Raw genomic sequence first — 12,192 nt, 5'->3', positions numbered from 1 at the left:
CAATTTGCAGCTCTTTAAAGTTTAGCCTCACTAAGGAAAACTTACAAATGAACAACTTTGAAGGTTCTTCTGAACTTAAATGGAAATTGTATGTGAAGTCTGATCCGGGTGAGTAATCTTCCTGCCAACCCCTGTACTAGGGAAGAAGCATGTTATGGGTAAGGTGTTATATACGCTATAGAATTCACTCATTCTGTACTCTGTCCAGAAATTTTGACAGGAATTGCACTTGGCAAGTAGGATACACTCCAAACTTGTATCGTGTGTTGATAATGCTGCTGTTGCTTCCTGTGTGCTCCAGGTCCCAAACATCAGCAAGTCACCCTGAAGTCAGTATAATTCCCAGTGGTTACTAAGTGATGGAAAGCAATTTAGTACTTCTCAGTGAAAAACTCTCAGTTATTAAGCATTCTGTTAGCAGTAGGAGCTCATCAGCTCAAAGGTTTTGGGGAGGATGGGAGAAAATAACACTTTTTTTGCTTTCTTGCCATGAGAACTCTTTACATCAGTACAGGCATAGGTAGCACTGGAAGGAAAAGAAAGCTGCTGAGTGACCTTCAATCACCAGGACTTTGGTCTAAAACATTACTACTTAGCAATTTTGAGAAATGATTGTGTTATTACTAGAAACGCATCAAAGTGCAAGAGTAAGAGAGATGGCCAATACAGTTATACTCCATGATTAGTCTTTTAAGCATCCACAGAAGTGTTAATAAACACATTATAGAGCATTTAACAATTTGTCACATGGAAAAGTTTTATACTAAGAGAGGCAAAGTTAAGAGGATGCTTTAAAACAGTTATTTTTGCTTAGTAGGTTCATTTAAGGACAATTAATTATGCTTCATTTTTGCAGGCTCTGGCCTTGGCAGTCTCCAGGGTTATCCTGGTGCCAACAGAGACAGCGTGTTTGTTTATTCCCAAGCTTTCCGCTTCCCTGATTATTGCTACCACGTGCTGATATCTGTTAGTATATACACCATCTTCCATTTCTTAATCATAAAAAAATATTTACTGTTTATCTAGCAAACTATTGCCAACAGATATAATTTATTCACGAAGCTGGAGCAGGGTTTTGACCACCATTTTCACAGTAAATATTCCTTATAAAAGTACATGTAAGACTCTCTATGCAAGATTTATTTCAACCTATTATTTAGTTCAGATAGATAATTAGATTATATAGATTATAAGTCTTTTTCCCCTCCTCACCTCCAATTCCTGCTAGAAAGTTTGAGTGTGCAGAACAGCAATGGAACTGTTTGGTTTAGAACAGCTCTTTTCCTACAAATCAATTTTCAGATTACACCTGTGGAAATTTTTCCACTGGTCTTAGATTTCATTAAGTCTGCCCCTTACACTCCCCGTGAAATTAAATAATGAGTCCAATTCAACTAGGCAGCAACCAAATAGTCAGCAAGCTTTGCTTGCCAGCAATCCCGACAGTTATTTCATGTTATTCCTGCGTACAAAGCTGCCATTGCTACCTCTTTACCTGCCTTTCAAAGGCAGGACACGAGAGGAGGACTGTTGGGTGCCTCCAGAGATCCATTTGCCCTAAAGGGAATGAGTCAGTGCTGGCAAGGAACTGCCAGACCACAGGAACAGGGAGAGCTGGAGGGCACCAACCTGAATGTCAAAACTATCAGAGGATAACGTCCTGTTTAGTCAGAGCCAACTCTGCAACAAAAAGGTCTGCCTGAAACCAACACTAGATTCAAACCAATTTTTTTTTCCAAAGGAATAAACAAAAAGATAAGCAATTTGCTTTAGTTTGCCGATGGACATCACGACGACCTCTGGACATTTAATTGGGTTTAGCTGCTGTGCAGAACTGTGCATCACACCTGGGCTGCCAGGGTCAGGCTCTGAGCTGAGCCTAACGATGCACTACAGTACCAGACCTTGTGTCTGTCCTGACAACTCATCCTAGTACGGACAGGTATTGATACAGCATTTTTCAGAGGACAAATGTATCAGCATCTCTTCCTTTTGCATACTTATTCTTTTTCGTTATTGAAATAAGCAGTGTGCAACTAGTGTGAATGCAGGAACAGACCTCTGACATATCAGTCTAGTTCAAGTAACAGAACACTGCTCCTATCACAGTTCAGGCTTCTGGCAAATTTAACACAGAAATCACACACACTTTTCTAAGCAAACCTAGTATGGGCTGCTAGTAAATTCTAAATATTCATATCAGTTTGGTTTCTGAAGAGATGGCTCAGTCAGTTCAAGGAAACATCACTGTGAACTAAAGGAAGCACAATGAAAACTAGGCACTGCAGCCCACACTTCGGCTTAAGGACCAAGATTTGTAGCGCCAAGCTCTCTAGCAATAACTTTGGTTGACAGCTAACTTAGGAAGGGAGAGGACAGAGATGATAGCAGTGCCAGCCATCCTCCCAGCCTGTGAACATCAGGAACAGCAGCCAGTTTCTAAGCCTTATTTTATGTCTGCTTCCTCACTGTTTCCATCCTGTCAGGCTCCTCTTACCTTTCATGTTTCTTTTCATACTGGCTTCTTTCCTCTCCCTACTGCTATAACCTCATCCTACTTGCCTTCTCATCACCTTCTCCATAACTAACCCCCCACCTATACACACCAGCATCTTGTCAGCTGCCACACTGCTCCCGTTTATTCTGTTGTTTCTCTCTCGTGCAACTGCAAGATGAAAATGTTCTTCAGGGTACAAAAATGAGTCATTTGTGCCTCTGAAGCATTTAACACAGTTGGCTTTTCAGATGTTTCAAAGTTACTATACAATAAAGCAATCACATTAAGTTTAATAAACAATAAAGAGGAAAAAAAACAGGCGCTTTCTATTAAAGATGCTCACTTGGAGGGGTGACTTGATACCGTTACAAACTGACAATTGCCTGTCAAGTCCAGAGTGGAAAGGAAGGTAACAAGCTCTTCAGCTCAGCCAGCTTACAAACACATGCAAGCTAAAGGCTAGAGAAAGCAATTCCCCGCTGCTAAAGCAGAAATGCAGGTACATACACCCTTTGCAAACAGATGGACTTGCTTGGAGAACTGTAAAGAATAGCTGCTGAACATTTATATTGGTGCTTTCCAGTTCTTAGGAAAAAAGAAAGAGAACAAAGTAGTAAAAATTCTTAACACTAACCCAAGGCAGTCAAGTGTAGAGTCATATATAAACAGCCTCTTGGCTTAGGTTTTCATTTGGTTGGTTTGATTTTTTTGTAACTGTACCTCTTTTAGTCACAAACATCTGACAAAATATCAAAACATGAAATATTACCCCGAGAAACAACCGATTGCTGTGGAAATACATTACATTTTCGTGTTTCATCAAAAACTTTCTATTAAAGCACTGAATCCCTGCCTAGAAATGCAGAATAAGATTTGGACTGCCAGCACATGAATGGGTACACACTGACAGAAAGTCCCTATTCTGGAGAAATGAACCACAAAGTGCAGCAGCTTCCCATCTCGCAGACAGAAGAGCTCTTCTGCTTATCCAGCAAACACTGCTGCAATTCCAGTAAGTGTATTTCTAAAGTAAGAATGAGCCATCTATACAGCAGTCAAATTGCCTTAATTCCCTTCTTCCCTCCCCCATTTCATCTTCACACCAGACTTCCAGAAGGTGGTCACAACCACACAAGCTTTCTGCAAAGCAATGAAGGGTGGTAGCACTATTATCATCTTAAATACACAAACCCACATGGTACCACCGCCATTCTCAACTCCAAGCTTCTTCATTAAAAAAGGAAGCTGAAAGCACACTGCACATGAGTGCCTATTTATGTCTCTTTTCCCACTCCCTCAGTCACTAAAAGGGGCTGAACTTTGGCTAATACTAAAGGAATGAAGATTCACCTGCACACAGCTTAACGTCATTCCAGTAATAGCAACAAATTCAGTACTGTATTCAAAAGCACAACATTTCCAGACTAACAATCCCAGTACAACATGAAGCCCTACTTCTGCAGAAGCAGGTAACGGTATTTCTCTTCAAGTTCAAAGTGAGAAGGATTGATCCCCACCATAAAAATGGATAAACCCTGAGTTTTTAGTTGCAATACTCTTGATACTGTTGTTCTTCACAATATTGCAGAGGACAAGTAGTGAAACAGCCTTCCTTTGCTCAACGTTCAGCTGAATTAGCAGCCAAGAGCTGCTTCCCAGAGATTCAACAGGAATGAAGCTGAGATTATGACAAAGACATACATAAAAAAATGTGGTAAACACTGCTTCCACTGTTATGTCAGATCGGAAGACGTTTCAGCTAACAAAATATAGAATATGGGATACTTTGAGCACTTCCAGTACAAAGGAAACAGCACAGCTCAAGAGAGGTTTGCATAACCGCAGGTTGCTCAGGCTGCAGCAGTGATCTGTGCCCACACAGCATCATCAGCTGTCAAACCCCACAGCTTTTCTGTGAGATGAACTCAAAAATATCAAGGAACAAGAGCCAGGTCCCATTCTCCCAAAATTCACAAGCAGCTCAATCATTTTCTGACTACGTGAGCTGCATCACTTCAAACTGTAGCAGAATTCACCAAGTCCGCCTCAATTCCCAAGCCTGCAGTCCCAGAGAGATCCAGTAGGAGAAAATAAATCAAGCTCCTGGCTTGAATTGATTTACAAGCACTAATTGAAAGAAAACAAGACAGACAGCCGACCAGATACTAAGTAGGTCCACTCTTCCTGGGGTTTCTTGTCCTGTTTACCTTGTCTTGTTCACAGGTGGATATGCTTGCGCTTCCCAGACCTAGATCATCTTTAAGTATAGCATCAAACACACTTAGTCTTCTTTCTCAAAGATGGTTCTTTTCTTAAACTGACTTATCAGCATTTTTTTTCTGGAACGCATAATGCCCTGCCATCCAGCTTGCAAAGTATCCAGCTTCTCCAAACCACGGCATGATAGATGGCATGTATTTATTGGATATTAAAAAACAAGTGGGTCTGATTAAATGATGGATGGTCCGATTAAGATATAGTAATTGTCTCCTCTACCATCAAGATATATGATTTTTAGAGCTTGCAATAATGAACACTAGAAGCAACTGCTTGTTATGTAACTATGAGTATACAGAAAGACAGGACCAGGTTTCAAGGAGCTACCACTGATTCCATCCACAACATTCACCTTCTTTGTTTGTCTGCTTTAGGGTATGTAGGGTTGCTTTTTTCTTCCCAGTTTGCCAGGAAATAACAGGGTGGTGGGAAACAACTGGCATTCAGAAGTAAGAGGCAACTCCAGAAGGCAATAAGTCAAAAGATAAGGAAGGATTTCCCCCAAAAAGCAAGTACTGCCTAAATGAAATTACATCCAGCACAAACAGGGAGAGCATCATCAGAAAAATTAGATAACTAGAAAACAAACAGTACCAGGAATAAAAGCGACTCTTGCCCAAATACGCTGGTTTAAATGAACCAAGTAATACTGCTCCGCAAAATCCTGAAGAAATACCGTAAGAGCCAAGCATACCATATTCTTTGCAAGAATGACAACACAGAGACAAGAAATGTCAACCTACGAGCTCTTCCTTGGGGAATTGTAGCTCTCTGGTACCAAGACAATGGGAGGCACAAGTGGTTTCTTGCATCTCAGCAAGAACACCGGACTACGGCTTGAGTCAGTTTATACCAGCAGGTGACCACTACATACTTCTGCTGTTTAAAACATCCTTAAGGAACATCTCATCTATGAACGTACCTACAAACACATATTAGAAACTTCATTACATGTTTTATCTATGCTTTACAAGACACTGAGGACACAGACTGAAGCAGTTTCCATCAAAAATTAAGAAATCTCTCTCTAAAGGCCATATGCTTTATATAGCAATACACATACACGCTCCTGCTGCTCGTCACCCAAACATCATAAGAGTTTTTATGAATGTTAACTAGGCTTCAGTATTTCTGCGGCAAAACAGATAAGTATTACTGCTCGCTCACATGAGAGAGCAAACCCATATATACTTCAAACAGATTTTAGTAGGTGGATTTCAGATGAGATCTGCTATTTTATTTTTTATTAGGGCCATGTTAAGCGAGTCTCAGATTTGCACATTAGCAAAATACTTAAGCGCTGGTGCTGATGTTGCACACTGTTCTGTATTCAGCATTTCCCATTCAGCAAAAGAATAATGCCTGCCAATATACATTTGTTTACCTTCTAAGTAAAACTACAATGAAAATTACCACAGGCATAAAACAACTATTATGATAAATAATGAGCTTCACCACCGCCACCCCCTATAAACATACCAGAGAATGAGGGATACACTGTTCCTTCTATTCTGAATGCTATTGAAAAGAGGGATTGTCAGTGCCATGTTAAACAGATAATTGTATTTCCCTTTCTTCTCTCCACTTAACTGGATTTTATACGCAAAAGTAATTGCTCCTATATGAAACAATCCTTGTCCATATCTTTTGAGGTTGAAACCCTCAGACCTACATCTTCACCACTATTCGGGTTTCCATGGCAACAGATGATGGTGCCTTCTAAAAAAAAAATAGTATTATAATGTTCTACAGTAAGTGTCCCAGGTCATTCCATAATATTAATGAAAACTAGAGCACACGGGCCTACACACAGAGCATAAGACTAAAAAACCCCACAATTAAACAAGAAAAGCAGAGCTGAGTGACTTTTCAGAAGGGTGGATGGTAAAAAAAAAAAAGGACTCTGCATTTGTAAAAGGATTAGCACAGAGATTCACAGATGCCTTTGTACACACAATGACCTTTCATTGCCACCGTTAAAATAGGCAGTTGCACAACATCACCTCTTTTTCATATTAATTGTTTATTTATTAGAAAACAAATCAAGCCAGCCAGGAATGAAAAATAAAGTTGAATTGTAGCGCTAACAGCTCCCCAGAGGGAGTGAAAACTGATTATCAAGTTAAATGGCTGCATTGTTAACAATTGCCACACAGAGTAGCTTGCTCAGAAAGATCCATTTTTCATTGCCAATTTACTGACGGTAAAATCTGTGATGAGATGAACTCCTAGCAAATCCCCCCCAAAATTTCTTGCAGTTTGCTCCCTTGCTCCTCTTCCCATCTTCCCTGGACAAGCCATGGGTAATGAACTATCAACTGCCATAACTTTATGATGTGGCAGCAGCCTTTGAAAGCAAAGAGCTACAGGTCCAAACGTTCAGGAGCTCTGCCACAATGAAAACAAGCAGCAGGATAAGGAAAAAAAATTAAAAACAAACACTGACATCAGAAGAAAAACAAGTGTCAGAGCACCCTGCTCGTCAGGTGCACAGTCCCAAAGAAAAACTACTGTCCTACTTTCCTCTAAATGCTTTTTCACAGCTGCAAATGACTTCAATCTCTCCATTCTCCCCTCGGTTGTGCTAAAAATGGACACAAAACCAGAGTGTAGCAAAGTGCACAGCAACTGCAAGAATACTGCACATATTTGATGGGAGAAAACCTGCACACGTGCTTTAAGGAAAAAAGCTCCCCCTAAGCAAAGTCCCTTAATTCCTGAAAACCTGGAAGAATCAGCAATTACTAGAACTACCAGGTGTTATTTGTGTCTCTTCTACGGGAAGGTAGAGGAATTAAATTGGTAGCTGACCCTAAAGCTAATCAGAAGCTTGGAACCTCAAAAGCATACCTTCAGTTATAGATACATACAGGGACTGCAGGCAACTGAAAGTAACTGCTGGGGAGAAGAATGATAAATAGAGCAATACAGCAATGACAAAGAAATAAGTGCTAAGCGGCTACTTCAATACGAAACTAGATATTCCAGGAAGAAGTCATCACTGTTCTGCTGTCGCTTTGTAGTATTTCTAGTTTTATATTGTGGATAACATGAAGCACCAGCAGTAACTGTGCAAGAATTCAACTGTTCAAGTAAGAATTGAACATTATTTTGTCTTGACTTGGGGCTTTCCTACTTCATAGCCTATCATGTAAGAAAATAATAATAAAAAAATCTAGCCCACTTCTTGGGCAGTGATTTTTTGGGGATGTTTAACAAAAGGCTGCTGAATAAACGCATTAGGCTTTGAAAAATAATTCAATCAGAAAAAGACAGAAAGTATTTGCATCCTAATAGTTATGGAGAGAGCACCACCTGATGGAAGATGGGGAAATGCACCGGTGGCACTAACTGGAGTCTGCAAACTTCTCTGAAATTTTACAGACGAAGTGCATCTGAAAAGCTTTGCTTTTTATCATCAAATTATCAGCAACACGGACAGAGTGCAGATTACTGCACTTCAGGTCAGAGATATAGTCTAAGTTCTTAACTTCATTAGTTAGAATGAAAAGAATAGTTTCAAGACAAGTTAAGAAAATATTTGTTAAAATACGTTCCTCTTGTTTTGAATGGTAAGAAGTGCACTACAATAGGAGATGGAAGGTAATACTAATGATTAGGAAACCTCATGGTCATTTCTAGCCCTGAACTGATGATTAAAATAAAACATGTCACAGTTTTCTCAAAATAATGAAAGCATCAAGCTAATCCCCAAAATTCATAGTGTTTAGCTCATAGAGCTTGTATTATAGTACTATTTCCCTCAAATACAAAGTGTTTCTGCCCCCTTAAAAGTTTGCCATTTTCACAGAAAGCTCTTTTTTTCCAAGCATCTGGCTAAATGATTCATCAAAAGCTACGGATCTTGTCTCAATTGATATGACAAGCATCAAGAACACAAAAACACAGTTGGAAGAGAGAGAAAAAGAGAAAATATAGCTCCACATATTGCTTAGTCGACGAAGAAGCTATTTAACTAGGTTAGATTTCCCAGCCTTTCTAATAAATCTGGGAATCTGTGCAGTTGCCTAGCAATGTAAACAAGACCCTATGGTGGCATTAAGCCATACAGGATTGATATCAATGTTTACTTCACCGAGTCAACCAGGGTTCTCCTGGGCCTGGGCACCCCAAACTTTCCTTGGAAGTCCTACTGGACCGAGAGGATCAGTTCAAGAGCCACACGTTGCTCTGGCTGCCCGCTCAGCATCTGCTACACCCCACAGTAGCTCTGTCTTAAAGCAGCAAGGCAAAGTCAGTTAAGCTTTTGGTCTAAATTAAGACAAATCTTCCAAGGTTTAGTGATAAACTAAACTTGGGTATGGTCGAGCTACAAAACCAACTCATAGGCACTGAGATTTATCCCTACACTAAGTGATGTCGCACAGGGAACTTTTACCTGTCCTAAATATATAGATAGAAGAAAAAAAAAAATCTAAAAAAAAAAAATCTTTGAAAGCTAAATAAATGAAGTTAGGCAAGAAGAAAATTAAAAGTGGTCATTTTTTAATACAAAGCTAATATGCAGTGCGAAAATTCACGGCATACTACAACAGCCAAAAGAAAAACAAGACCACGCATATCTTTGGTTTACCTACTAAAAAGCACAAGAGAAGAGAAACAGCTCCATAAGCACCTGTCATCTTCAAATAATTCAAACTATGCCTAAAGGAACTTGGAGGAGGAAGAAAATAGCCGGCTACTATTAATGTACACATGCCAGGGAGCAAAGTATTCCTTAATAGAGAACGTGACAACTGGGAAGGAGTCAGTTGAGTAGCTGAGTCCCCCCGAGAAAGTTACACTTGGGCTGAGACAGGCAAGGGGAGAAAAAAACTGCCCCCAAACTTCTGAGAGCAACCCCAAAACCGGGTGGAAAAGCAAGGCAGCAGCTTCTCCCGAGCTCCACATCCCCCAGGACCCAAACTCCCACCTCGGACTCGGATAGATGGTTTACTACAAAACCAAAATAAGGGCTCAGAGTGTCTCGAAGCCGAGAATAAAGCGATGCGTTCCCCTCCGGCCACACGCAGCTCCGGAGGAGCGAGCACCCCCAGTCCCAAACCCCTATCCCGGCGAGGATGCTCCGCGTATCCCGGCGGAGCCTCCGCAGCCCCACGCGGGTACCGAGCCGCTGCCGGGGCTTCGGCAGCCTCCGCACCCCGCTTCGAAACCGACTTTTAACAAGGCTGCGCCTTTCCAGAGCCGTTTCCATCCTCGCTTGCATCGGGAGCTCCGTGCGCAGCCGAAGGGATGCGGGGCGAGGAGTTGGGGGGCTGGGGGGGTTTTCCACTCACCTGGGAAGACCTGTCCGTCCGCTTTAAAGAAGAGCTGCAGGAGAAAGACGATCGCAGCCACGGCGGTCATCCTTCCCCGGAGTTCACCTGCCGTGCCCGGTGCCTCCGTGCCGCCGCCTCGGTGCGAGCATCCCCCGCATTGGCGGCTCGGGCGCGGCCCCGCAGCCGCGGTGCGGGCTCGGAGGAGCCGGCGAGAGGCGAGGGGCACCAACCCCGGCCCCCCTTCCCCTCCCACAGCTTCTTCACTGGTTGGGTTGTGGGTTGGGTTTAGGCTTTTTTTTTTATTTATTTAATTTTTTTTTTTTTAATCCCTATTCAAGCTCAGCTGCACAAAACCCTCCAATCGGGAGAGGCTGAAGTACAGCATCTCGCCAGCCGAGCGAGGTTTGCCTCCTCTTGCCCTGTTTCCAGCGGGGATGGAGAGCAAAATGCAAGGCGTTGCGTTAGGCGGAGGGTTGGGATTGGGGATGAAGGGATGGGAAGGGAGGATGCGACCCTTGGCTACAGCCAGGCGGGGGAAACAGCACCTTTCTGAGGGTCCTTTGTTCCGGCGGCTGTTTGGAGAGCACGCAGGCTTTTGCAGCTGAAAATAGTCATTTTTTCATGATTATTCCATTGACTTTCGAGGGAGTTAATTGCTAAGCATCTCATCCCACCGCGTCCCGCTGCGCTCCGGGGCTTCGGACACGAGCGGAGACGCGATCATCATAAAATAGTTTGGGTTGGAAGGGATCTTAAAAGAACACCATCCTAAAAATTGCTTTCTTTTGGAAGAGAAGTTGCCAATGAAGTGTGCCGTTATGAGAGAGAAAAGCACGAAACGGGAGACGTATCGACCTCAACCCCCTGAGCTCGGATACGCACAGGAAAGCGATGCTACTGGGATAAAGCACCTGTTTAAGCACCAGGGGGGTATTTTAGACAGTCACTCGGCTCCCAAAAGAGCTTCCGGCGCGCTCTTCGCTGCGTGTGAGGGACACGTTTCCCCCATTAGCTCCAGCGGCCACGGAACCCCCGCGCCCCCCCCGCTCCCCGCGGCGGCCCCGAGGGGGCGCTGCTGCACCGGCCGCGCCGCGCTGAGGCGGGGGGGGGGCCCGGAAGCCCCAGGGCAGCGCGCGGGCTCCTCACAACCGCCCTCGGGGCTTTTCAATTCTTAGTGGTGTTGGTTCCCGGCCCGCCAAAAAGTACACCGTGAAGACAAGTTTGCGTTTAAACGTAACACACATTCGCCTGTGAGAACCTTATGAGGTTCAATAAGTTCAAGGTCCTGCACGTGGGTCAGGGCAACCTGCAGGGTCAATAAAGAACCACAGAACTGTTCGGGTTGGAGGGATCTGAAAGCTCATCCAGTTCCAACGCCCCTCCCATGGGCAGGGACATCCCACTGGCTCAGGCTGCCCAAAGCCCATCCAACCTGGCCTGGAACACCTCCAGGGATGGGGCAGCCACAGCTTTCCTGGGCAACCTGGGCCAGGGCCTCACCACTCTCAGGGGGAAGAAATTCTTCCTAATGTCCAGTCTAAATCTGCCCCTCTCCAGTTCGTACCCATTGCTCCTCATCCTATCACTACAAGCCTTTGTGAACAGCCCCTCTCCCCAGCTTTCCTGTAGCCCCTTGAGGTACTGGAAGCTGCTCTAAGGTCTCCCTGGAGCCTTCTCTTCTCCAGGCTGAACAACCCCAACTCTCTCAGTCTGTCCTCATATGGAAGATGCTCCAGCCCTCGGATCATCTTTTTAGCCTTCTCTGGACCTGTTCCAACAGCTCCATTTCCTTCTTATGTTGAGGATTCCAGAACTGAACACAATACTCCAGCTGAGGTCTCACAAGAGGAATAAAGGGGCAGAATCCCCTCCCTCACCCTGCTGGCCACGCTGCTTTGGATGCAGCCCAGGACACAGTTGGCCTTCTGGGCTGTGAGCGCACATTGCCAGCTCACGTTGAGCTTCTCGCCAGCCAGCACCCCAAGTCCTTCTCTGCAGGGCTGCTCTCAATCACATCATCCCACATCTGTTGGAACAGATCCAGAGGAGGCTACAAAGATGATCAGAGGGCTGGAGCAACTTCCATACAAGGACAGGCTGAGAGAGTTGGGGCCATTCAGCCTGGAGAAGAGAAGGCTC

At 43.7% G+C, this 12,192-nt stretch overlaps 1 protein-coding gene across 10 annotated transcripts in view; it reads right to left on the bottom strand.

Annotated features, from left to right (window-relative positions):
• PTPRT (protein tyrosine phosphatase receptor type T) overlaps window positions 1–10,317 on the bottom strand; it is a 452,370-nt gene extending 442,053 nt beyond the window's left edge. For all 10 annotated transcript variants that reach the window (XM_054081441.1, XM_054081448.1, XM_054081450.1 and 7 more), the window contains exon 1: window positions 10,072–10,317. In XM_054081441.1, coding sequence (XP_053937416.1) covers window positions 10,072–10,141 — 70 coding nt within the window. In that variant the 5' untranslated portion in view covers window positions 10,142–10,317. The remainder of the gene's footprint in view (window positions 1–10,071) is intronic.
• Window positions 10,318–12,192: the final 1,875 nt, after the last annotated feature.

The sequence above is a fragment of the Cuculus canorus genome, chromosome 16, assembly GCF_017976375.1.
Source record: "Cuculus canorus isolate bCucCan1 chromosome 16, bCucCan1.pri, whole genome shotgun sequence".
In the NCBI taxonomy this organism is placed as follows: domain Eukaryota; kingdom Metazoa; phylum Chordata; class Aves; order Cuculiformes; family Cuculidae; genus Cuculus; species Cuculus canorus.
This window is presented reverse-complemented; position numbering and strand designations above follow the sequence as displayed.